The 26,183-nt window shown below is 44.5% G+C and overlaps 2 protein-coding genes across 5 annotated transcripts in view; one reads left to right on the top strand and one right to left on the bottom strand.

Moving 5' to 3' along the window:
* Positions 1–1,084: 1,084 nt before the first annotated feature.
* LOC100909955 (peptidyl-prolyl cis-trans isomerase A-like) lies at positions 1,085–11,071 on the bottom strand. Its single transcript, XM_039080416.1, has 2 exons — positions 11,046–11,071; positions 1,085–1,622 (listed from the first exon to the last, which is right to left on the bottom strand). Exons 1-2 carry the CDS (start codon positions 11,069–11,071, stop codon positions 1,085–1,087), a joined length of 564 nt encoding a protein of 187 aa, XP_038936344.1.
* A 5,116-nt stretch (positions 11,072–16,187) lies between these two features.
* Ano4 (anoctamin 4) overlaps positions 16,188–26,183 on the top strand; it is a 409,423-nt gene continuing 399,427 nt past the window's right edge. For 2 of the 4 annotated variants that reach the window (XM_063263196.1, XM_017594726.3), the window contains exon 1: positions 16,194–16,572. In XM_063263196.1, the coding sequence (XP_063119266.1) occupies positions 16,452–16,572 (121 nt within the window). In that variant the 5' untranslated portion in view covers positions 16,194–16,451. Of the gene's footprint in view, positions 16,573–26,183 lie in introns of all 4 variants that reach the window. The other 2 variants (XM_039078690.2, XM_039078688.2) reach the window with 2 other exon arrangements.

The raw sequence follows: 26,183 nt of genomic DNA, 5'->3' as shown, positions 1-26,183 counted from the left end.
ATGCCAGGACCCTTTAATACAGTTCCTCATGGTGTGGTGACCCCAACCATAAAATTATTTCCATTGCTACTTCATAACTATAACTTTGCTACTGTTAGAAATTGTAATGTAAATATCTGTGTTTTCTGATGGTCACAAGGGACCCCTGTGAAAAGATCATTTGACCCCCAATGGGGTCATGAGCCAGAGGTGTTCTGTTCTAGCTCATGTGTACCAATTAACCTGTGGGGTGACACTGTAGGGTTCTGAGAATGTCTTTTATTAATAACTTTTTATCTAGTGGTTTTACTCTCAATGATGATTTAATCAATATAACAAAGGCAAAAAAAAAAAGACTATCTTCTTCCCACCCCTACCTCTCGTAGTATGAAAGGTCCTTCCTCCCCTTTCTCCTTTCTTCTGAGAGGTACTGCTGATTGTCAGCTGCTTTTTGTCCCCTAGTCCCTGAGCACTTCCTTGCTGTCTGACAAAGATGTCCGTGTCCCATCTTTGTATGCCTCTGTCCCAGGCCCGAATCCAGCTTCACTCTTCTGCTAACCACATATGAAAGTACCTCCCCTCGCCCATATACACAACCTTACCACAGTGAATCCTCAAACTTCTGAATGGGACTGGGTTGGGGCAGAGAAGTAATGGTATTTCATTGTAATGTTTTCTTTATTAATTTAACATTTTTATTTTATGCATATGGGTGTTTTGTTTGCATGTGTATCTGTGAACCATGCGTGTGCCTAGTGCCCACAGAAGCTAGAAGAGGGTATTAAGTCCCCTGAGATTGGAGTTGTGGACCGTTATGAAACACCAGGTGGCTACTGGGAATGGAACCTGAATCCTGTGGAAGAGCAGACCATGCTCCTAAGTGCTGGGCTGTATCCTATCTCCTTGTAGGTCTTTTTATCTTATTTAGTTTTTATTCATAATCATAAACTTAACTTGGCAATCCGGCTAGACTTGAAGGGGAATGAGGAAAATACGGAACCCAAAGAACTTCAGTGAGAGCAGAGATTACAGGGTATTGCGAGCTGATAGGGTGGGCTTCAGAAGGACTTGATGGTTTGATGGGTAAAATGCAAGTCAAAAGAAATTAGCATTGTCCACAGCCGGAAATGGTGATCTGCTTGCTGGTCTTGCCATTCCGGGACCCAAAACGCTCCATGGCTTCCACAATGTTCATGCCGTCTTTCGCCTTCTCAAAGACCACACCCTTGCCACCGAGCCACTCAGTCTTGGCAGTGCAGATAAAAAACTGGGAACCACTTGTGTTAGGTTCATCATTTGCCATGGACAAGATGCCAGGACCTGTATGCTTCAGGATGACGTCCTCACCCTCAAATTTCTCTCTGTAGATGGACCTGCCGCCAGCGCCATTATGGCATGTGACGTTACCACCCTGACACATGAATCCTGGAATAATTCTGTGAAAGGAGGAAGCCTTATAGCCAAATCCTTTCTCCCCAGTGCTCAGAGCATGAAAGTTTTCTGCTGTCTTTGGAACGTTGTCTGCAAACAGCTCGAAGGAGACGTGGCCCAAGGGCTCTCCATCAGCCGTGATGTTGAAGTACACGGTGGGGTTGACCAGTTCTGCAGCAAGTGGCGAAAAGCAACAGACAGCGATGTCTGCCCTTGTTGTAGTTTTTGTTTATTTTAATTCTGAAGAGTGGAATTGACTGTTAGCCATATATTTAGAGATCTCGGGGTATCTTTCTGTGAGCCGACTACTCCTACTGTTCGGGTCAAGTGAGTCTTTAACTCGTATTCTAAAAGTCATAAAGTTCTGTTAGTAACTTTCAAGTAAGAAAAGACACCCACAGTGTGTCCTATTTGATCCCTAAAAGCTTTTGAAAAGCTCAGAAAAGATAAGAACAGTGTTGTTGAAATGAAACAACCTGAAATATCTTCTCCTTAATCCGGAAAATAAGGATGTAGCTGCAATTATACGCATGGAGTGTCTTGTCTGATGCTGTTAGGGACCTTGAGCGGAATGCTCTGAGTAGAAGATTAGCAATGCTGGCTGCCTGAAGGTGGGTCTGTAACAACGTTATAAGCATCTAATAATGAAAGTTGCCACAGGACTCAGATAGCTTACTGCTCATCGTTTGCTTAAAATGAGTATTGGAGTGGAGAGAATGTCTTAGGGTTTTGCTGCTGTGAACAGACACCATGACCAAGGCAAGTCTTGGAAGGACAACATTTAATTGGGGCTGGTTTACTGGTTCAGAGGTTCACTCCAAGTCAAGATAGGAGCATGGCAGCATCCAGGCCGGCATGGTGCAGGAGGAGCTGAGAGTTCTACATCTTCATCTGAAGTCAAACTATAGAAGACTGGCTTCCAGGCAGTTAGGACGAGGGTATTAAAGTCCATGCCTACAGTGACACACCTACTCCAACAAGGCCACACCTTCTAATAGTGCCACTCCCTAGGCCACCACTGAGAAGTCATGGAGCTACAGGGATGTCTACAAAACACTACAGCGTGGGTCTCTGCACTCGGGTTTTGTAGGCTTTTGTCTTCCAGTCTTCTGTTTTTACTTTTTTCTTCTTATGCAGAAAATAACATGAGCATTCTCCAAGTTTCACAACAGCTTCCAACTCCATGAGATTCCCCTCCTCCCAAGAGCCTTCCACTGAGCAAATACGACCTCTAAACTTGAGAGGGGTGCTCAGATTATTGGAATTACTGCTCAGCAGAGTTCTTAGTTCCGTGCATGGCTGACCCAGAGTGTGAGTTTTAGAAAAATAAAGATCGTACTGGTCTTTGATGGAGTTAAAAGTCCTCTGCCAGAAGTCAGGCTGTCACTCTGTCAGCATGATCTTCGTAAGGGAGAAAAATGAATGCAGCTCATCTACAAGTGAAGTTGGCCAAGGAAATTGAAGGATAAAACCTGGAGGACAGAAACAAGCTCACCAGCCTCCTCATTTACCTGAAACAAACAAACAAACAAACGAACACCTAAAACCTAGACTAGGGGCTCTTGACCTGTGAGGCATGACCATGTAGGCAGAGGGAGGCTAAAATGACTCTTTCACAGGGCTTGACTAAGACCACCCATCGGAAAACAGAGATATTCGCATTATGATTCAGAACAGTAGCAAAATTACAGTTACAAAGAAGCAATGAAAATAGTTTTATAGCTTGGGGTCACCACATCTTGAGGAATTGCCTTAAAGGGTCACAACATTAGGAAGGCTGAGAACCAATGCTTTAGAACAAGTTAGGAGAGAGAGTGCTGTACCTGTTATCCCTAAGTCATTTATTCACAGGCAAGGAAGTTAGAAGGAAAAAAAAACTTCCCCTCTTTAAGCTAGGAACTGCCTGAGTGTGGTTGCACTGAAAATGCATGCTGGGTTGGAAATGGAGGGGCTGGATGACTCTAGATTCATGCAGTGGGTGCAAAATCACTTCTTACCACTAGTGGTAGGATATTCCCCAACTAAAAGTCATGTCAGAAATGATGGCACATTGCTACCATAGGAAATTAGGGGCCAATTAGATAATGAACCATGCTAGACCTTGGTATTCCAACAGAAACTGTTTAAAAGTAAGTTACAGAACGCAGATCATCAGAGATGAAGAGTTCACAGGAGGCCGTATTGTCAGAAATCAACCTGATGGAGACACGAATTGTAAACAGTGAAATGCATGCGTTTGGAAGGCGTTCACAATTATCTACACTGATTCTGCCGCCATTACTCGAGGGCAGGAGGTTTCTTCAGTCTCCTGAATTTCCCCTTTTGTCTCTTCCCATCCCAGGGATCAGGTAACTGCTGATCCGTGTTCAGTCACCTTAGATGAGCTCAAACTTCCCTTCAAGGTTCACTGACTGGAACCACGCACTGTTTCACACTCCCTTGGGCTTCTTTTGCTCTACGTGATGGTCTGCGATTTGCTTGTGGCACCAGTTGGTTCCTTTCATTTAACTGATCGACATATCACAGTTGGTTACTGTACACATTCCTTGATTGACGTTGGACTTGTTCACGGTTTGGATCTATCATGAGGGAAGTTGCTATAAACATTTGGGTCAGAATAACTACCGAATGGGTGTCCAGAGCATTAGCTAGCCTTTCTCGCTGCTGCGTCCGCATATCTGACACAAATGAGCAACCCGAAGGACAGGTTTGTTTCGGTTCATGGTTTCAAATGGTTCAGTTCTTGGTTGTCTGGCTGTGGGTGTTTGAGTCGATCATCTAGGAGGTGAGAGGAGCAAGACAGGAGCACCTTCCCTCGGTGATAAATAGAGTGTGGACAGAGACCGGATAAGTCATAGCTCCTACCGGTGTGCCCCAAGTAAGCTATTTCCACATAGGCTATACTTTTTATTACTACATTTTTACTAAAATGTTCAGAATTCTCCAAAAACAGTGCCATCTGTCGGGGTAGAAGTGTTCAGTGACATGACTTGTGGGAGTCATTTCCCATGAGAACCGTATCATCCAAACCCACTTCAACCCTTGGCAAGTTAGCCTTCGAATGCCAGGTTTTCTAATGGTTTCTTAATTTGCATTTCTGTGGTAGCTGATGCATTTCGACATATTCCAAGCGCTGATTGGTCACCCACACAGGTCCTTTCTGTAAAACCACCTGCTCATATTCGTCGTGGCCATTGAAAAACTGGGTTGTTTTATAGGGAGAGTTCTTTACGTACAGTCTTGATTCAAGTATTTTATCACACACACACACTGCAGACACTTTCTCCTCTTTCATTGTGGGTTTTCACTGGGTTAGCGTTCCAAAGTGATTTTCATTTTAACAAAGCATGGTTTGCCCTTATTTTTTTATAATTTGTGTTTATTCTATTATATTTAATAAATATTAGCTGTCAGTAGATATTTTAGGAATTTTATACTTTTAGCTTTTGGCTTCAAATATTTTGAAACTCTGTTTTAAGTGCATACATACTGAGAATTATTATCTTTTCTTTTTTCCCTTTTTTTTAGATTTATTTATTTAATGTATGAGTGCTCTATGTGCATGTACACCTGCACCAGATCCCACTGTAGATGATTGGGAGCAACCATGTGGATGCTGGAAATTGAACTCTGAAAGAGCAGCTAGTTCTCTTAACTGCTGAACCATCTTGCCAGTCCTATTATGCTTTCTTGATGAAGCAGCTTCTTAACATTTTTCTCCTCTCTAGTATATTTCTTGTCCTGAAGTCTAATTTGATAGATGTCTGTAGATCTATACCAGCTTTCTTTATAATATATGTGTGTGTATGTGTGTGTGTGTATGTGTGTGTGTGCATATATATTATATATATATATATATATATATATATATATATATATATATATATAATATTTACCTGGAATTTACCACTCTCTTGCCTAAGCCCCATGAGTCCATGGAACTACAGACATTTGTAACTGAGCCTGGCCTCATGTCAGATAAGTTTTTAAATGTTTTATGTGTTTTTATTGAAGGTTTGATATATTTGGGCACGCACATTTGTGGTGTGCATGTGGAAGTCGGAGGACAACTTTAGACTCAGTTCTCTTCCTCCGTCATCATTTGGGGACTGAACTTGGGTCAAGCTTAACTGCAAATACCTTTACTTGCTGAGCAATCTCATGGCCCCAAATTAGTTTTGACTGGATTTTTGACATTATGGTTTTTGTTGTTGTTTGAGACAGGGTTTCTTTGTGTTGCCCTGAGTGTCCTGGAACTCATTCTGTAGACCAGGCTGGCCTTGAACTCACACAGAGCCACCTGCTCATGCCTCCTAAGTGCTGGGATGAAAGGCATGAGCCACCACTCCCTGGCCTTAATGTTATGTTTTATATCAAGAACATAGGCTTTGTTCTGATAGATGGTTGTTTGACTCAAAAGTCAGGTGTTGGTTTTTTTCCCAAGGCTCATCTTAAGGTTTGTTAGAGAGGGCACACATTAGGTGTCACAGTCGAGATAGTTGATATCAGCCAACCCCACAGTGAGGGTCCTGTAGGAGAAAGCTAGGCTCCATGTGCTTTGCTTTCTGATATGCAGGTACAACATTTATTGTCCCCTGTTTCCAACATTTGTAAGGGCTAGGTTTTATTTTCAGTTTTCTAGTAGTTTCATGTGGGAGGCAAATCCAGTTCCTCTTCCAGCGTCCCAGGCAGCGATACAGTCTGATCACTCCTTAACATTTATACAACAACCATTCACCAGACCCTACTGTGAGTCAGACATTCTGCCTTGACCCGGAAATTCAGAGCAAAATGATGCTGAAAGAGATGCAGAGCGGGTTCAGGGAGAAAGGTAAGAGAACCAGTCATATTACAACACAGTGTTTGAAAGTATAATCCAATACGCAATGAATGCAGTGAAAACTGCATAGTCCAGCTGTGCACAGGGTGCTATGGGTGGGCAGATTGACAACACCAGAGTGGAGCATAAGGGGACACTTCTTCCAGACAAGGTAGCACTTGAATGAGCTCTTGGGAGAAGGGCTAGTCTACAAGCAGACAGAGGGGTGTTGAAGTCACAAGAGTGGAGCTTTCTCATAGACCCCAGAGGACGAGCTCTAGATCAGTTCTCTCCTTCCTCAGAGGACAAAGCTCCCATCCAGGCTAGTTTGTTCCAAGAATGGATATTACTAAATTAATTGATACCATATTTAAGTCGTCACTGATGTATATCTACTTACGAATGTTCATTTGTACCTAAAAACAATAATTTAGTTATCAAATAATCTATCTCCTTCCCTCTATTTGGTGAAGTTGTAGGGGAGGCATCTTGGGTTAGAAAACTTTTTTTTATGTTGTATAAGTATTTGTTAATAAAAATAAATAAGGTGAACTTCATGGAAGAAAACAAGACATTTGATCCATTTGTCTCCATCTGCATGGCAGTGAAGTAACTGTGTTCTATACGTAGGCATTATCAGGGTATGAAAACAGTATGTCTGTGGGCCACCCAGCCATGCATGACTCTGTGCAACAGTCACACCACTCCCCTTTATAAAGTAGAAACCAGAAATACTACAAAGTGAAGACACTCTGGTTCCCAATCATAAAAGCTAGGATCTAATTGTGGGTCTTTTCCTTGAGGGAGCTAGAGTCTGTTTTTGTTTTGGATTTTGGTGGAGAAATAAGCTCTTTGCTTTCAATGTGGTAGAGAGTCCTGAAAGAAGTAATAAACAGATAGATAGATAGATAGATAGATAGACAGACAGATAGGTGATTGAGTGGAGGAAGAACAGATGATTAAAAGGACCTAGCCAGAGAAGTATCTATGTATAATCTATCTATCTATCTATCTATCTATCTATCTATCTATCTATCTATCTACCTATCTATCTACCATCTGTCATCTATCTTTCTTTCTATCATCTACCTATCATTTATTTATCACCTGTCTCTCTACCTATCTTCTATTATCTATCAATCATCTATCTCTATCTCTCTATCATTTATCTATTATTTATCAATCACCTATTATCTATCATCTGTCTGCCTACCTATTATCTATCTATCAATCATCTATCTATATTCATCTATTATCTATCATCTATCTATCATCTACCTATCAATCATCTATCTATATTCATCTATTATCTATCTATCTATCTATCTATCTATCTATCTATCATCTACCTATCAATCATCTATCTATATTCATCTATTATCTATCTATCTATCTATCTATCTATCATCTATTCATCTAAATAGATAGAGGGGAAGCAATGAGTGCAGTACAGTAGACAGTACGGTTAGGAAGGGGAGCAAACAGGAGCAAGGAGATCACAGACAAATGTTGTTGGTCCATACATCTAAAATCAGGAGAAATGCAAGTATGCAGAAGACACTCTTTGACTTAGAGAATCACAGATTTCTCTCAGCAGTGTGGAAGGGTTGAGATCTGTGTGAGTGGCTGGAATCACGAGTTGGGGGTAGACAGATTTACAAGGCAGGAGAGTACAATATGTTTGCTGGTCCCCTTCCTCCCGTACACCCCTATCCTCCAGTCTAGTGTATCAGATAAGTCTAAGAAGATGTGACCTTTATTATGCCAAGTGCATACTCTTGGTTTTCATTATTGGGTTTTTAATTTGTTTGAAATGTAGCTTATAAAACACGAAATGCAAAGATGTGCATTTCTGTGGTTATAATGCTAGTCAGATGTTGTATAAACATCACCTAAGCATAGTCACCGTCTCCTAAGACAGCCTTCGCTGTCAGCGGCCATTCCTTCACTTTCCTTCCCCCAGGCCCTGCCACCCCTGGGTACTTCTTAAATATTTACTTATGTCTTTGTCTTTGGGGACATTCACACATTAATACACAGACTCTTACCTCTGGTCTTTTGTGTCCAGTTTCTTTCACTAAGTATGATTTTAAAAAATATTTTAATTAGGGGACTTTACTCTTTAGAGTACTTTATAGAAACACTGAACAGAAATCTAGTGTTCTCCTAATGGTTCTTCCCAAAACTCATGTGCACAATTCTTCATTACTGTTTTCTGCTCTGTCATCATAACCATTTTTTAAGTGTAGTGTCTGCTACATTCACATAGTTATGCTGGAATATTCTTTATGTGTTTACTTTTTTTCTTCAGTTTTATATATGTATGTATATCTGTATTTAAGTATTTATTTATTTATTTATTTATTTATTTATTATTGTTAAGACAGTGTCTCACTTTGCAGTCCAGACTGGGCTGGAAGTCACTATGCCACCTAGGCAGACCTTCAACCTTATGTCTAATCCTCCCATCTCAGCACCCTCCCTGAGGTGTTGGCTGGAGCTCCAGGTATAACCCATCACATCCAGCCATTTCTCAGTTTTAAACGGTAGAGAGGAGAGACATCTTTAGCCAAGGAGGAAGAAACAAAAAACAACAACAACAACAACAACAAAAAAAACCCCTCAAAACAATCAAACAAAATCAAGGCACAAGAACTCATGGTCTTTGATGAAGGCCCCATTTCTAGCTGTGACACAGCATTCCAGAACCTTCCTGGCCTTAGCTTCTCCATGGTCTCTCCCTGTTGCCTTTCAGGATGCTCTCTGGAAAGCCAAAGATGAGCTCTTGGAGTCTTGGAGGCTCTTCAAGAACAAGCATGGTCCCTCCTGACCTTGGTGATGCAACATTGATTTGTTCTCTCCCATTTTAGTAAATATTTAAAGACTCTAAATTGGACTTTTTAAATATCAGTTTTATTTTTATCAGGCATAAAACTTAACTGAATTAATGTTGGAGCACTAAATGATTTGATTCTGTATCTTTGTTGAATAAGTTGTTCTAGCAGTCTTTCAATTGCTTCCTTGCCGTGCACTGGCCTCTTCTGTGCGCAGAGGCCAGCTGATCTGAAATATTTGTAAGAGTGACAATATTATTAACCAGTAGAGAAGCTTGGCAAGCATGTGGTTGTCATTTAGGAATGATTCCCTGGGAGCTGAATAACTTTGGAATGAGCGTAGAGGTTAACTTGGGTAGAAAGCGACTTTTAATTAATCTGTCACTAATGGGAAAATGCTAGATTGCAATTAATAATCATCACCATTTTTGAGTGATTAGTATGTTTCAGATACTGAGGTGGCCATTTTTTTTTACATGTTTTCTCTAAGAGATAGGTGCAATTATCATCCCAACAGTAGGAGGAGGGGAAATCTACGAGAGCTTAAATGTGTGTCCAACGTGCCTCAATTTGAAGGTGAATTTAACTCAGACAAATGCTTGAGCCCTTCCCTCCTAATGATGGGGATTAGTAGTCCTGAAATGAAGCTAATCACATCCAGGATTCCTAATTTGGGGACTACGTTAGTGATGTACCACTCTATCTCTTTCAGACGGATGGCTGATTGACAACTCATGCCCAGTGACTGAGTATGGCCTGGTCACCAGCCAGTTCGATGGGAATTCCTCCGAAGGGCAGATTTGGTTCAGGGACACCTCATCAACTGTCCAGGATTTTCTCAAAAGTGTGCTCCCATCTGACATTCTTTCTATCCAATCCCGTCCCCACCTTTCTCAAGGTTTTCCAATCAGCGCGATGACCTGAATGAATCTCCTCCCACCTCACTCCAATCCCGTCTCACCCAGTTCGTTCCTATCTGCACCTCACTCATCCTTTACAGAAATTTCCCCCATGTCTAATCCGGTCATGGCATCTGCTACTTAGGGGATCAGAATCGATACAACTTCCACAAGAGGGAGAGCAATAAAATATTTCAAAGAGTTGTCCCCGCCTTTGGAGCCTTGGTCTCACCGGTATACAGACTGCAACTTCCCAAATGGATATGGACGATAAATACAATGCAGAAGTCATTTAAGAACACTGGCGAATACACAGTACATTTTATCAGTGTGTTTTCAACCAGTGCATTCTAAAAGGCTGGTTGCTAGAGAGACCAGCATGCTTGGAAATACTGGGAGACAGTGGGCGAGGTGGATGGGACTCCGGAATTTGCTGAGATCACGGGCCCTCTGGCATCTGGCAGGATTCGCTAGGCTTCTTGCTGGGTAGACGACGTAGGCAGATTGTATTGTCCCTCCAAGTTCCTGTCCCTGCAGCTAGCTGGAGCTGCTGATAATAACTGCTGTGGAAGTGAAATGACACAGATGAATCTAGAATGCTTTTCCTAGCATGGAGCAAGTACGCAGTGAAAGTCCGTCGGAGTTGATGGCGCCCTTTGTTTCACCCTTCGCTTCCCAGTTGATGGCACCCATTGTGCCACCCTTTCGGTTCCCCTTCTAATAGGATCTCATTAGTCCTGGCTGTCCCTTGAACATTGTGGTCCCCCTGTCTCAGCTACCTAAGCGCCGCGAGCACACCGCTGCCTCTGGCTTTAGTTTCAGCACCAGTAGAAGAGACAGCATTACTCTTCAATTACGCAGCTCATCCTTGAAGAAATCACATCTTGTGCTCAATATATACCCATCCTGTGAGTGTAGACCTTTACAACCAACTGTACCTCCCCTTATTCATCTGGAATAATCCATCCCAGAGCACTTCCATCCACGCGAAATAATCCTTCACAGCCAATTTGTCCTTAATACTCGTGGTGGTGTTATGGTAGCAACACAGAGTCCAGGAAATCGATCACCCACAAAGCTTACCTCCAAAAGATGATAATTTCGGGCATGTTCGAGCCCTTGAATTCAGGGGACCGAGCAGCTTCAGAATAATATAAATAATTATTTATTGAAGTGCTGATTTAACAGTTGGCAGCAGCGAAAATTCTTGTGGGGCGGGCTCATTAGTAGACCGGTGCAGGCACAGCTGTTCTAATTAATGCGTTAGGAATCCAGTTCTTGACCTCCATCGGGGATCAGAGAAAGGATTTCCTCTCCACCTGATTACACAAAAGACCGGGTGAGACAGAATAACATTAGAGCAGCTGTTAGTCGAGGGCCACAAAATACACAACTCCAGTGGCTTACACAGTTTGCTTCCCTCATACAAAATTAAACAGAACCTAGAAGCAGATGCTTGCCGGTATGAGTTTATCAAGTTGATAACACCCACATTTATATTCCTGAAATTCTTTGAGTCTTTCTCACATGGGGCCCCATGTGACTCTAAAGGTTCTAATTGCCATTGGAATATTGACCTCTGGGGGGGGGGACAGTACACAGGCAGCCGTCATTGTAAGCAGACCCCATGTTTGAATCTCTTGACTATGACAAGAAGCTGAGAACTTAAGAATTTAGCTTGAGCACCATCGTATGCTGGATGTAACTAGGTTTCTAGCACTAAAATAGTAAAGAAAACATATTGTGCAGGCAACCGGTCATATTTTGTGTAGGAGACAAACCTAAGGATAAAGCTGGTGTTGTGTCTTGGGCCCATTTTCTTTTCCATCACAGGAAGAATTAGAGGACTGATGGATGTTGTGGGTGTTAGGTAACTTATTAAAGACCAAGTACATCACAGCAAATCTCAATGGGCGTTCTTAGTTCTCGCTCTCTTTAAACATCCACGGTATTTTCTAGGTTAAAACTTAGACATCACATATTTTAGTGATGGAGGAATTGTATCTGGTGTAACAATGTCACAGCAATGTGATTTACCTGCAATTACAGAATGCAACAGATTTCTTACGAAACTGCTTCATTTCCCCTGAAGCAGTGAATCATATTTAGGAGAAAGTACTGGAATCTGTTTGGGGGGTGGGGCGTTGAAATTTTACTGAAACTTGTTGTCTCTAAATTCACGAAGTGTACATATATTTTAAATGCTCGAACTCTGTCAGGAGTTGAAGCAGAATATAAATAGACCCTTTAGTCCTGAGGTGTGCAATATAAAATAGGGCAGGCCTCAGGAGCTTCCTCGGAAGACGCCTGCACTGTGAACTTTTGGACCCTGATTCTGCAAAAATTATCCATCTTCAGAGCCCAGGTAAAACTGCTGGGGTTGAGCGAGTATCTCTCCGCGCTTTTTCTCAAACGTGCGACATCTTGCATCCTTTGTCTGAGCACAATGGAAATATGTAGTTTGTACATCATTTGTGTATCTCAGACATTATTTACAACTGATCGTGTGCCTGCCAAGGGTAAAGGTTTGGCAAGTGTACTTTTGCATTACTCATATAATTCCCACTTTCGCCGGTATGTCTACTATTATGTTTATAAATTGTTGGCTCCCAGAATCTGCTTAAAGACTAGTGGCCTTTTAAAGAAAATTAAAATATAATTTCACCACTTCCTCCACCTATGCTTTTCTTGAAAAACTTAAATACTGAACAAAGGTAAAGAAGAAAACTCCAAATTGTTGGGGGACATTTATATGCATTTGTTGCTTTCTAGTAATCACGTGGTCCAGCATCTAAGATATATTTGTGCATACACACAGTGCCATCTTCGGGAAAATATAATACTGGTCTACACTAAGCTGATACCTGGTGAGAGAGGTCAGCCCACCCTGCTTTGACAGTAGAGATGGACACCGGGGAGGGCAGCAGACAGCGAGCACTGGAAGACAGAGCCACAGCTGCCTGTCATCTAACACACCCTGAGCAAAGCCACTGCCTCATCATGCAGTAAGCCAGAACCACTAAAGTTAAGTACTATTATTCAGAGCTCAGAGAACCCACAGAGAACATCCAGTAACACAGACTGTCGGGCAAGGGAACTGCAAACCTTCGGTTCAAAGGCTTCGTGCTTAGCTTTGTAAAAAATTGTTTTTTGTCAATGCATTTTTCATGCTTTGAGGATAAATTTTCAGAGCTACCTAAAAATAATGCCTGGCATCTCAGATCTCCCGAACCTCCCCCACAGCCTAGCAGTGAAAGGGTTAAAGCCGACAAGTCACCAGCAAAAGCTTTTGGTTTGTGGTGCCCGGTGCAGTGGTGCAGTGTTCAGTATTATGTCAGGAGTAGACAGAAAAGACTAATTGGTTGGCGGTCTCTGAGTTCTTCCAGGGGATGCTGGGTGTGGTAATGACGGCGTTAACCAGTATGGAAACGTCTTTTTGGTTAGTGATATTTTTGGGGGGGAGGACCTCTCTGTATCTATCCCATTTGGCTCTATCCGCCTTCAGGACACTGGGGTTATGGGTGCGCATCACGTGTCTGCCTTGAAGTCAATTCTATCAGTTCCATTGTATAGGAAAACAGGAGTGAGAGGTCGGGTTTCCACCCAAGGTGACTAAAGGCTCCTTTTCATTATGTACTTGAGTGACCCAGACCCTGTGGTCACTTCTACATCCCCCTCGGTTCTGCCTTCTGGGACTCAGTGATTAGCACTTGCTGCGTTGCAGTGCCCAGAGGTCTGTGCAAAGCACTGTGGGTAAAATAAAGAGAAATGGATTAGAAAGACAGCATTTTTAAAATAACAGTCTAAGGAATGTAAAATGGCTTTTTAAAAGCATGATTTTTTTTTCACACAGGGGTGGATATTTGTGATGATGCTGTTCAAAAGTATGAATATAAAATGAAGAGATAAACGAACTCCATCCAGATTATTCTGAATATAAAACGTTAAATTACAGCCATTGATTGTAATACCTGGAATCAGGCGAGAGACATATATGTCATTTATAAGATACAATAGAGAGGGGAACTAGTTTGCTTCAATCCATCATGGGGAAAAAAACAAAACAAAACAAATCAACCATTTTTCCTGGAGAGATTTAGAACACAGCCTTCATCAAGGTTACAGTAGTTGATATTTTATCCCTGAAAACAGGGCAAATGAATAAATCATACGGGTTGACGGGCAGGCTTATCTTTAAGACACGTTATTGGCAGCTGACAAAATCCTAGACCGGTCTTTCAAATGTCACTGACTGTGAAGACCTGTGTTCATCCCGCAGAGAGAACCATTCGCTACCCCAGGGAGGCTCTGTGACTACTTCATGGGGTTGCATCACCATCCTTCATTTGCTGTGTTCCACAAGGGTGGGAGGCAGCCGCAGAGCCCTCTTCCTGCTGCACACGGGGCACCCAGGTAGGCTGCTTCAAGACCTCAGCCACAGCACAGGACATGAGCACAGCTGACAAGTTCCCTGCCAAGGTGACAAAGAATGAGGTCTATTTGCCATGGGTTCCTCAAAAAAAGGCACAGTATTTATTCACAACTGTAATTCTGCCAGAGGGTCTGAATATTTGAAGGACTTGCTCTGCCTGGACTCAAGTTCACCTACATAGCCTTAAGAGAGGTAATAATTAATTAGACACTATCTTTTAGCTCTTGCTAATTAGAAAGAGCTGTCAAGAAGAATTAAAGAGCAATTTGTAACTCACGATTGTCGTTCCTCATGTCTCTACCTAAGTTGGAACAGTGGCGGGAGGAGGAAGAACTTAGAGGTCAGAGCCAAGACTACATGGCCTTGGGAGCATCAAGGGGAGGCAGAGGCGACTTCGGGTTTAAGGAAGGCAACCAGGAGAGAGAAGAAAGAAAGATGAGCGCTCAGCCAGCCAGGGAGGCTGGGAAATGCTGGGCGAGGATGGGCAGAGTGAGGTGGAATAGTGAGCCCTCTGAGGCCAAAGTGGAGGCAGATCCACCCGGTCTACGAAGACCCGCTGAAGGCTAGATGGATGGACGGGGCCTCAGGTTCACCCTTAAGCAGAGATGAGCAGAGCGAAGGCAAAGAGACCCAGATGGGGAAGCAACACTTAACTAGGAGTAGGGGCAGAGCCCACCGGATCCCCACGACAGTCCCGTGCGCTGGGCAGGGAAATACCAACTTTGCGGAGAGTAAAGCTCTGAGAGGGCTTCTGGAGAAGTGCCACCCAGCTGCTATGCTGAAAAAAGCTTCACCTGCCCCTCCTCTGGTCTTGGTCTCCTTTTTCCCAAAAGGAGGAAGTGTGAGCACCAGAGTTCTCTAGAACCTGGCTCACTGATTACCTGCTGCACCTTGCTGCTGTCAGCCATTAGCCCAAAGAGAAGTAGAATTTGGTAGGCTGGGTTAGGCAGTCAGGCTGACAGCTGAGGTTGCCGGCTGCCAAGCATCTCGAAAAGGTGCCGGCAGGTCTTGCCCTGCCAAATTTCTCTTCCTTGTGTGTCGACACATGAGATGGCACATTACCAGGCATGAAGGAGTGGCCTTGGTCACGTCTCTTCTATCCAGATTCATTAGGGGCTGGGTACTTTTAAAATCGAGGTCACCACTGTTACCATCGACCTGGGTCCACAATGTCAAAGATGGGATCACTGTCCACAAGACTGTACCATTGGGAATTGCAAAGCCTCCAGGGCACCTGACCCCTGGGGCCATTGAGTCGCCTTTCCTTCTCTCAGGATCGGCTGCCCATAGCTGTCACTGGCTTCTCAGCACCCTTTCATCCACTGTCCCAAAGCAGATGTTTCCAAACCCAGCGTTTTCTAAACAGGATGAGTGGGTTTGCAAAGAGGGGTCCATTACTCAGTTGGAATTCTGTTCTAGCCCCACCAAAAGTCAAGGGCAGAGTAGTCAAGAATGGGACAGAAAGTTGCTAACAGCTTCCAAAGCCCCCCTAAAGCTAATAGGATGATGTGCTGGAATGGGAACTAGTGTGGTCAGAATTAGAGAGCTCGATGGTCAACCCCTACACTAAAAGTCCTCCAGTCAAGGTTGCCACTCTCCCCTGGGGCTTTGGCCTTGGAGACCAAGCCAACCCTTTCCAAGCCTGTTCCCTGGACTGGGCATGTTGCCGGAGTGTCAGAGACAGTCGGACCCACCCCCTGCGTGGTCTGGGTCGCGCTCTCCAGTCGAAGTCGCCAAGAGAGCCTGAGGCTTAGTCAGAGAGATTGCAGATCCTCCTGGGACTCCCAAGCTTGTCCCTCATCCCTGGGACCATCCCCATCCGCCCAGGGTCAGGTCAGGGAAGCAGCATTTGGCTCGCACCCTGCTGGGTCCCAAGGGCCCCCGCCCTCCTCTCTGCTCCGTCGCGCTTGCGTCCCGGCGGGCGGCCCCCCGGAGCGTGCCCGCTCCCCACGCCCTCGCCGCCGAACCCCAAGCCGAGGCTCCTGCACCTCTCCGGATCGCGGCGGGCTGACTGGGCATGCTCCGGAGCCTGGCCCCGCGCCGTGGGAGCCGAGCGCATGCACTCTCCGGGCCGGGGGCTCGCCGTCCAGGGGCGCGGCGCTCAGGCGGCCGCTCTCGCCGATGCGCTGGCCAGCTTGCGCCGCACGCGAGCCAGGATGGCTTCCCTCACCGCCTACGGTACGGCTGGCACGGGCGGGCGAGTCGGGCGGGGAGGGCGAGCCGGAGCCGGCACCCTGGGAAACTTCGGGGTTCCGCTATGTTTGCGGGGCTGCCGGGGAGGGAACCAAATCCTGGGGCTAAGAGATGCACGGGGAGAATGCTTGGGAACTGGGAAAGGGGTTTCTGCCAGTAGGGTCCTGGGGACCCCAAAAGGCTCACATTGGGGGGGGGGTTCGGGACTCTAGAAAAATTCCACAAGCTCTGGAGTTCTCACAAGGGATACAGGGTGTCAGCTTCTGTTTAGAGTCTGTGAGCCTTGGACTTGTGTGAAACGTGCCTTTACTCAGAGGCTGTCTTGTCCCTGTCTGACCTTGGGCAAGTTATTTAAACTTTTCTGCTCCAGCATGTCTCCATCTGTAAAAAGTGAGGCGAGAACATCCCTGACAGATGCCGTGAAGTTAAAATAATATGCACCGAGTATTTTTCTGTTTTAATGTGAAAGGGAAGTCATATTGGCAGTAAAAGTTCCGAGGCCATCCGAGGCATGATTCCCTCACCCGGGTTTCTTGGTTCAAGAACATGTCTCTGAGTACTTATAAGCCTATAGTCATGTAGGGTGTTGCACAGTTCTGAAGGCAGTGGTGGTTTGAGATTCAGCAAGCAACCCCAGCAGGACAGCTAGCTTCTTATCAACATTCCTGCTTGTGTGGGGGAAAAAAGCAATTCTCTCTAGTCCTTTATCAGAAAGGCTGCTGAGCGTGGGCTATTGCAAGCAAGCAGTCTGTCGGGCCTTCCCCAGCTTGCAGTCAGCTGTGATAAGATCTAGATTTTGAGTTTTAAGGGGAAGGTGTGAGCAATCTTGGGGAGTGTTCTGCAGGGACGTCTGGAAGTCTGCGGTTGCTGGGAGGGCAGTGGGTGCTCCAGGGTGTTGAGGTTTTGGTGACCAGGCCTCTGATGTCCCCTGATCCTTTTCCCAAGGTTAAAGGAGTGAGGTCCCTCTCTTTCTGATGATTTGGGTGGGCATCTCGAGGCATTTACAATCGATTCTTGGGACCCACTAACACACCGAATCGATTATAAAGGCCACACAGTGGCCTATGTTTGTTCTTTTTTTCCATTCAAAGCATTTTTTCTCTTTTCTGGGATGTGGTTGTTCATATTCCTCACACATCTGACATACAATTTCCTCTTTCCTACGTGGTCGATAATTCAATATTCTGATGGTGTTTTAGATGTGTTTGATTGCTGAAACCCCACTAAATTTACCCTTTTCTGTCAAAGGATCTGATGTCCAATTTTTTTTTTAAACATAAGTGGTTTTATAAACTTTTAGAAACTCTAGAGATTTGCTGGGTGCCCACGTGGGAAAATGAAGTCTTAAGAGAAATCATATTGAAAAGGAAGTATATTCAGTAATCAAAGGAAATGGGGAGCTGATTAATTTGGGGGGGGGCACTTAAGAATTGCCTAAGTTCTTCTTTAGATACTTCAAAGGAGGAGAAACGAACTTAAATACAGTTATCAGTTAGAGTTCGTACTATTTTGAATATTTTCCTTCTTCCCCGACTTCTGACATACGAACGCAGGTAGCTACTGAGTTTGCATTAATTCTTAGGTCCACAGGGACGGTCCGTCAGAGTTTTCAGCTTACTACACCGGTTAGAGGAAAACAACCGAGCACATTCAGTTTGTTCTCCCTTCGTGGGATGCTATGGAGATATCTATCTGATGTATCTGGTGAGGCTTGGGTCCCCACACACATCATTTCCTAGACAATCTCACTGCTCCTAAAACGCTTCACTTCAGTTCTTACTGGAGATGGGTTGGAGTAGGATAGTCTGAAGCAATTATTATTATTATTTTTTGCCTAGACGTTAGAGGATCCAATTTTTATATTCACTCGACTGATCTACTAAATGCTTGAATCCTCTCTTTAGCACTGGGGTTGCTGAGAGATGAACAGTTGCACCGTGGGTCTTATGTTTTACGTTCAAGAGAAATTGAGCTGAGGCGTGCATTTCAGCAGACTCCAGTAAACCCCTTAGCTCCCTTCCGAGACACACTTTCCGCACAGCATTAGAAATTGGTCTTCCTATATGGTCAAATGAATTTTTCTCCTAGGCCACCATCTAAACTCAATATCCTGGCGATATGAAACGAGAGGGGAGGGAGTAAATACATAATTGCAGCATACGCTCCGGTAAGCGTCTGCTCTAAGAACTGGGTGGTTTGTGCCTTTCCTTGATTTTTAAAAGCTCAACCCTTTCTACTCACCATCAACAACGTCTTTCCTTGTCCTTTAAATAGTTTAGGCTCTTAACCACTTTTAGCTCATTACATAACTATATGCACACGGCTAAAGACGGGTGACAAGTCTGTTTTGGAGAGAAACAAATGGCCACGCAAGAGAAAGCCCAAGGCCCCATCCCTGTCTGATCCAGGAAGAGCCTCCCTCATTTTTGCACCTGCTGGGCTAGCCTTGAGTGGCAACCTGAGATCTCAGGGTGCTTAATAAGGGAATCAAAGAGGTGACATAGTGGCCATTTCACACAGGGACGACCTCTCCAGGAGATGCTTTGAACAGAAACCTGTGTGGCTAGAAGAGGAGGAGCCAGGCACACCGTCATATGGGGAAAGAAAATGGCTGATAAAATGAACATGAGTGTCTGAAGGTCCCATGGCAGGAATGAGATGGTCACACTCAAGGCAACTGAGGAAGGCAATGTGGCCAGAGCAGAAAGAACAAGCAGAAACAGGAAGATAACGCAGTCAGAGTTGGCACTGTTGTGACCATGTCCCCTTCTCCGTCCTTGTTTCCTGTCTCTTCAGTGTCAGTCAATGTTCCCCTGGGTTTTGCCTTTGACTCTCAATCATATGGGAAGTCTTGGCTTTATACTTACTAAATGCTAGACAGTGGCTCTGCGTGCAGACTCCGTCTCTTACTGGAAGGCCAAACTAGAGGCCACAAAGTCTTCTAACTTTAGGAGGAATGCGGGGTGCGTCTGGATGTAAAGATTAATGATAGTCCTTGATGTGAGTCCCCTCAGCAAATCATCACAAAAGACCGCTTAAGAAACTAGTCCTGTGTTCCTTCACCATTCGTTTGAAGAAATGGTGGCACAGCTAGGTTGGGGAACTCACTTAGCCATGATGATGAAGGGGAGCTCAAATAGGTCAAATACGGGAGGTTTGGCTCTGAAGCCTGGCGGTGGTTGTGTATAGTTAGAAAGAGGAAGAAGGATGAACTGTGTAAGCATCTGCAGGAGGATGAGTAATGCTAACCGAAAGGCTGGCTTGAGCCAAGGCTAGAAGACAATGGATATCCGGGCCAGTGCCTCTGCTTGGAAGTGGCTACAGGGTAGAGTGTAGTGGGAGATCAGCCTGACAAAATGACATGAACATCATAAAGACCTTTGAAGAAGGAGCCCAGAACATGATTTCCCCTTCTTGGCTTCATTTTCCTTCACCTAGAGATGAACTCGGAACTTTTCTGGCGCCAAGAGCTGGGTTTGCCTACCAGCTGTCTGCCGGACTTTTCCACGTGCCTGTTCCTTTGCCGTTGCCAACTGAACAAGTTCACAACGCAAAATACCTGTCTTCTTGGAATGCTTCCAGCTACTGAGCTCACACCATGTGTCTGGTTATTAGCTCAAACCCAGGATGAAGGAGACAACACGGTCTCTCTCCTAAATGGCAAAGTCAATGAGAGCAGACAGTTTCACAGGTGAAGGACGATAGGGTATGGGGATGGGAGTGGGGAGGGATGGGCCAACAACAGTTCCCCAGAAGAGGACATAAGAGTTAGAGATTAAAGGGAAAAAGAAGGCATTCAGAGAGAGAGAGAGAGAGAGAGAGAGAGAGAGAGAGAGAGAGAGAGAGACTGGAATGCCAGTTCTCAGTTAGCTTTTAAAACATGTGTCTAGGACTTCAGGCGATGCTTCAGTGCCAGTTATGTTTAGAGGGGCTCTTCCCACCTCCGGTAACTTAGTCTAGAAAATACTGCAAGCTCTTCTAGGTCTAGTCAAATTGACAGTCAAGATTACTCAGTCCCCACAACCCCAAATCCACGGATGCACAAGTCCCTTGTACAAAATGGCAGATTTCTGTACAATCTGCCCGCATTCTCCTTGCTGATTAAGCCTATTGCAATGCAATTGCTATATAAGTGGTTGTGTTGTTCAGACAGTGACAACCAGAAAAAAGCCTGTATGTGTTTAGCACACTCGCACACACAATTAGTACAATGCTATTTTTGCATCCTTAGTCAGGTGACGTCTTGGATGCAGAACCTGCAGATGTGGAGAACTGACTGGTCTCTGTGTTAGCTGTTAACATCAGCTGCTCCCCCCATCCAAGAAACTCACCCACTAGGTCCTGGTGATACCTCTATTTAGGATGTCCACCTCCTTTTCTTCCTTTCCCATACCCAGGCCGGTACCACTGCTCAGTCTGACCCCAGCAGCATCATCTCAGCAGCTGGTCACTTGCATACCCTATTCTGCTACTTTTCTCCTTAAAACTCTTTACTGGTTCCACCCTGCCCAGGATCATCCTTCTTGCCGTTGGCTGTAGCATCTTAGATTTTAAGGAAGCAGGTGATGAAGACTTTTCTGGGTGCATTCTCTGCAGCATACATCTACCTTCTTTATCCACATCTCATCTCTTCTCCTGAAGTCTTCTCTGTGTCACATGGTGCTTCTGCCAGGACTTCTTAGGGGTGACGCTAAAGAACGATTTGCCTAGAAGCTTTCTGTTTTGTACTGCCATGAGTGTATTGTAAGATCCCAGAGTGCAGGGTCCATTTCTTCCACCTCTGTGTCCCTGGTGCCTAGCACCGTGCCTGGCATGTGATCAGTCCTTGGCTGCCCAGCTGACTGAAAGACTGAGGCTCCAGCAGAGAGAATTCCATCAGTCCATCCACCATCCCCAAACTATTGTTTTCCTTCTTAGAGATGGGATCTCTGTTGAATTCTGGGCTCAAATGATCCTCCATCTCCAGCTACCTGAGTAGCTAGGATGACAGGTGCACCTGACTGTCCCTAACTATACACACACTCGCAAACTTTTATTTTTATTCTTTGACCATTTTTACATGTCTATCATCGAGTTTAGTCTTTTTTTGGCCCCGTTACTCTGTCTCATCCCCACAACTTCTGCTGAAACTTTCACCCCACTTCTCAATGAGTGCTCCTCATCCTTTCTTGTTGTGTGAGTGTGTGTGAGTGTGCATGCGTGTGAGTGTGTACCTGTATGCAGAGGTGTGAGCAAGTGTGTGCATGTGTGTGTGCCTATGTGAGTGTGTGTGCCTGTGTGAATGAGTGTATGCGTGTGTGCGTGTGTGTGCATGCATGAGTGTGTGTGTGTGTGTGTGTGTGTGTGTGTGTGTGTGTGTGTCAGAGCTTAATTAGGCTGTCTGCATGCACAATTGGTGGAATTTCCTGGAACATGGGCAACTTATGAGCAACTACACCATTAACAAGTTTTGAGTTTTCATTTTCCTGTTGGAATTCACAAACAAAACAGCTTTCTTTTAGCTTCCAAAAGCCAGGAACATGCTGAAGAGAGTAAAAGCATTCTTGTTACAGTGAAGTGGGATCAATGCTAACTGACTAGGACTCACACTTCCCTACAAATGACACCAAAGGGCTACTTGATGACTTCTGTTTCCCCATCACCACCTGGCATGCCTGTTATGTAACACAGACAATCATGGTCAACACAGATTAAGACCCTTTGATTAAGGAGTTTGAAGCATACAAGGATTGTTGCTTACTTTGAGGTCTTCAAATTATGGAAGTTTCTTCCGTGGTCAAAGTAAGTTGAAATTTTATTTTGATTCTATGAAGAGTCATTTTTTACTTCTTTCTTATAAAACATTGCATTTTTAAATTAAAAGTGTCTTAGTATATATCTGAGGCTGATATACAACAAATACCATGGATGGAGTAGTTTCAACAGCAGACATTTAAGTTTTTCAGGTGGAAAATTCAAGAATAAGGTGCTGGTAGATTCCATGTCTAGTAAGGAACAACTCCTTGGCTTGAAGATATCTCCCTCTTACTGTGGTTGAACTTGGTCCCTCTTAGGTGCGTGCTCAAGGGGAGAACGATATACTTGTATGTTTTAAGAACGCTAGCTTCACCATGAGGGTCCTACCCTCTAAAGCTCTTTGTAGTGGTTTGAATAAGTCTGCCTCCCAACCCCCTCCCCTAGAATCATTTGTTAAATGCTTGGCTCATAGGGAGTGGCACTATTAGGAGGTGTGGTCTTGTTGCAGGAAGTGTGTCACTGTGGGGGCAGGCTCTGAGGTCACCTGTGCTCAAGTGCAGTCTCTCATTCCTGCCTGCAATTGAAGATGTAGAACTCTCAGCTCTGTTCCCAAGACCATGTCAGCCTGAATCCTGACATATTTCCTGCTGTGACAATAATAGACTAAACCTCTGAAACTGTAATCCAGCCCCAATTAAATGCTTTCCTTTATAAGAGTTGCCTTGGTCATGGTGTCTCCTCAGAGCACTAAAACCCTAACTAACAACAGTTATTTCCCCAAAGAAACTATGCCAAATACCATCATATCAGGAGTTACAGCTTCAGCGTATGAGTCTTGGGGACACAAACATCCAACTCTTGGCAAACAGTGGTGTGGATTATTCTATGAGAATATAGACCGAGATGAATACTGTATCCAGCGCTCCCGAGGAAGGTTCTAGAAAAATTAACTCAGTCTACTGCAAACCTTTGTGAAGGCTCGCTCAACACTGTTTCTTGAAATACAATAAAACCTGTCTGTGTAATGAATCTTACAGTGAAATAATAAGGCTCAAGTCTTTACTGTCTGAGAAAAAAGGAACATGGATTGTGTGAGTTTTCAGCATGGAATTAAGTGGGTTTGAGCGGGAAAAGAAAGGGTTCTTTAATTAGGATTCGTGTAAGGGTTTCATGGTGCCTGCTGCTAGTGTGGACCCAAGAGAAGCTGGGATAATGAGCATCGGGCACAGTGCTTTAAATGCACGAACAGTGATTAAAAGGGCTTGAAAGCTTTCTGGAGGCATTTGGCAAACATTTGGTGTGCCTTGTGTACACCAGACAGGACCAGGGCCAGGCGTCATGAACACAGCTGCCTTGGGGATGTCTCTGCTCTCTAGGAATGTGGTACTTCCTTAGGTCGGGAGGAGGATGCAGAGGATAGCTACTCAAGTCCTCCTGCAACCCGGCCTGGCTTCTGAAGGAGCTGATGTACAACCGGTGGGAAAACCCAGGAGATCCCCGGAGCGGTATAGGACCGAGCACATGGCTCGCTGCTTGTCTCTCTCACGGTAGTAGAGAGATTTGGTTTTAAGGAAATGGCGGTGGAGGCAGACTTGCCACCCTTTGACCGGTTGTTTGTCCGTGTCTTAGAGAGAAGTCCCTACACATCTGTTTGTATCAGGAACTGCTCTGTGCCTACTGATCATGGCGGATATCAATGCGCTTTAGAACACGTGGCTATCAGTCAAAACACAAAGAAGAAAGACTCTGGGAGATGAGGTGATAAAAGAGGAAGGGTCCGGGTTCCAGTATCAGAAATATTTCTGTACAGCAAATGGGATAAACATGCACCGTGAGATAGCGTCCTTGTGTTTTAGCAGTTTGAACTCCATCCCTCAGAACTCATCCCAGAGATGGATGCTGGGCTAACTGGCCATTTATCTGGTGATGTGAGGGCCGCTCCACAGTTCCTGTTCTTAGGCACCCGCGGGCAAACTTCTCCAGTGCACTTGCAAGTTGAATTCTCTTTATAGCACTTGTGTGATAAAGTTCATCTTGGGATAATTTTCACTGGCTCATGAACCAGGGATTTGGGCATCTTATTACAAGGGTGTTAAACTCCAACTAACAGGGCTTCTTTTTAAAAAGAGGTTTTCCTCCTCAGAGCAAATCTTTCTGAGGTACAACTGCCAGAGGAGCACTGTAGCTGTCATCCCTCCCTACAGCCCCAGGCTATCTGTGTTCTGTCACTCCTACATTGCCTTGGGTTTTGTCCTTCCTGATGTGGCACATTGTGCTTCTTCCAGCTCCCAGCGCAGGCTAGATCACACAGACCCTTAAAAATATCTTTGGTTGGTTTCCAAAGAATGACGCCTACAAACATTAAAGTTATGCCATAGAGAAGTGCTTCTCGATTTAAGGAGATGGCAAGTCACATGGGTATCTTGGTGAACAGGAGACCTTGATGTGTAGTTCTGGGGGCACGCCTGGGCTTCAGCATTTCCAGCCTTCCCGGTGGTCACCATCTTCCTGGTTTGGAGGCTAAATCAAGGTCACAGACTGAGTTACTGGCTTGTGCGGAATGGTTTTTAAGACTTTTATTTTTTAAGTGAGACTTATCATTGAATGAGACTCTGGTTGAAAGAACGAGACTGGTGCTTCTTTCAAATATTTTAGTTACAGCTTACTTTCTATAAATCAGATATATACTTTCTTTGATTAGTCGTGGAACACTTCTTAAAGGTCTATAAATATTGATTTATGCTCATGTATGAATGTGCAGACCCCCCACCCCCCCATACACAGACACAAACACACACACACTCACACACACATACATACACACACAGACACACACTCAGACACACACAGACACACACATACATACACACACACTGACACACATACATACACACACAGACACACACTCAGACACACACAGACACACACATACATACACACACACTGACACACATACATACACACACAGACACACACTCAGACACACACAGACACACACATACATACACACACACTGACACACATACATACACACACAGACACACACTCAGACACACACATACATACACACACACTCACACACTTACATACACACACACACAGACACACACACATACACTTATGCACAGACACATACACCCAGACACATACATAGACACACACACACACACACACACACATACACACACGCGCACTCACTTCTCTTCCCTGCTCCATTTCCCAAAAGAATGTGTATCATTTTGTAAATTAAAATTAGAAAAAAAATATCCATACTGGCTGGTTTTGTGTGTCAACATGACACAAGCTAGAATCACCAGAGAGGAAGGAGCCTCAGTTGAGGAAATGCCTTCATAGGATCCAGTTATTTTCTCAATTAGTGATCAATTAGGTGAAGGCCTGGCTCACTGTGGGTGGTGCCATCCCTGGGCTGGTGGTCCTGGGTTATATAGAAAGCAGGTGAGCAAGCCATGGGAATCAAGCCAGTAAGCAGCACCCCTCCGTGGCCTCTGCATCAGCTGCTGCCTCCAGGTTCCTGCCCTGTGTGAGTTCCTGTCCCGACTTTCTCCAGTGATCTGGAAGTGTAAACCAAATAAACCCTTTCCTCCCCAACTTGCTTGTTGGTCATGGTGTTTTTTTGTGAGAGCAATAGAAACCTTAATTAAGACAGTGCCCTTTGATGATACTGATGTGTATTGTAATTGTTGAGTTTACTTTATGATCTACTGTGTCATCAAGTCTTATAGTAGTTCGATATAGGCTTAATAGTTAAAAAAGGGGCTGGGAAAGATGCCTCTGTGGGTAAAGAAGATGGCCACCAAGCCTGCTGCCCTGAGGAACTGTATCTAAGGAACTGAGAAGCT

Source organism: Rattus norvegicus, chromosome 7 (assembly GCF_036323735.1).
Source record: "Rattus norvegicus strain BN/NHsdMcwi chromosome 7, GRCr8, whole genome shotgun sequence".
Taxonomy (NCBI): domain Eukaryota; kingdom Metazoa; phylum Chordata; class Mammalia; order Rodentia; family Muridae; genus Rattus; species Rattus norvegicus.
The sequence above is the reverse complement of the archived record's forward strand: the minus strand, read 5'-3'. Positions and strand labels throughout refer to the sequence as shown.

What these genes read in the sequence shown, in the direction of transcription:
- LOC100909955 (XM_039080416.1), bottom strand. Translation starts at nt 11,071, where the DNA reads ATGCCCGAAATTATCATCTTTTGGAG. An exon ending in GAAATTATCATCTTTTGGAG is followed by an intron (nt 1,623 to 11,045) that starts GTAAGCTTTGTG and finishes AACTACAACAAG; the next exon opens with GGCAGACATCGCTGTCTGTT.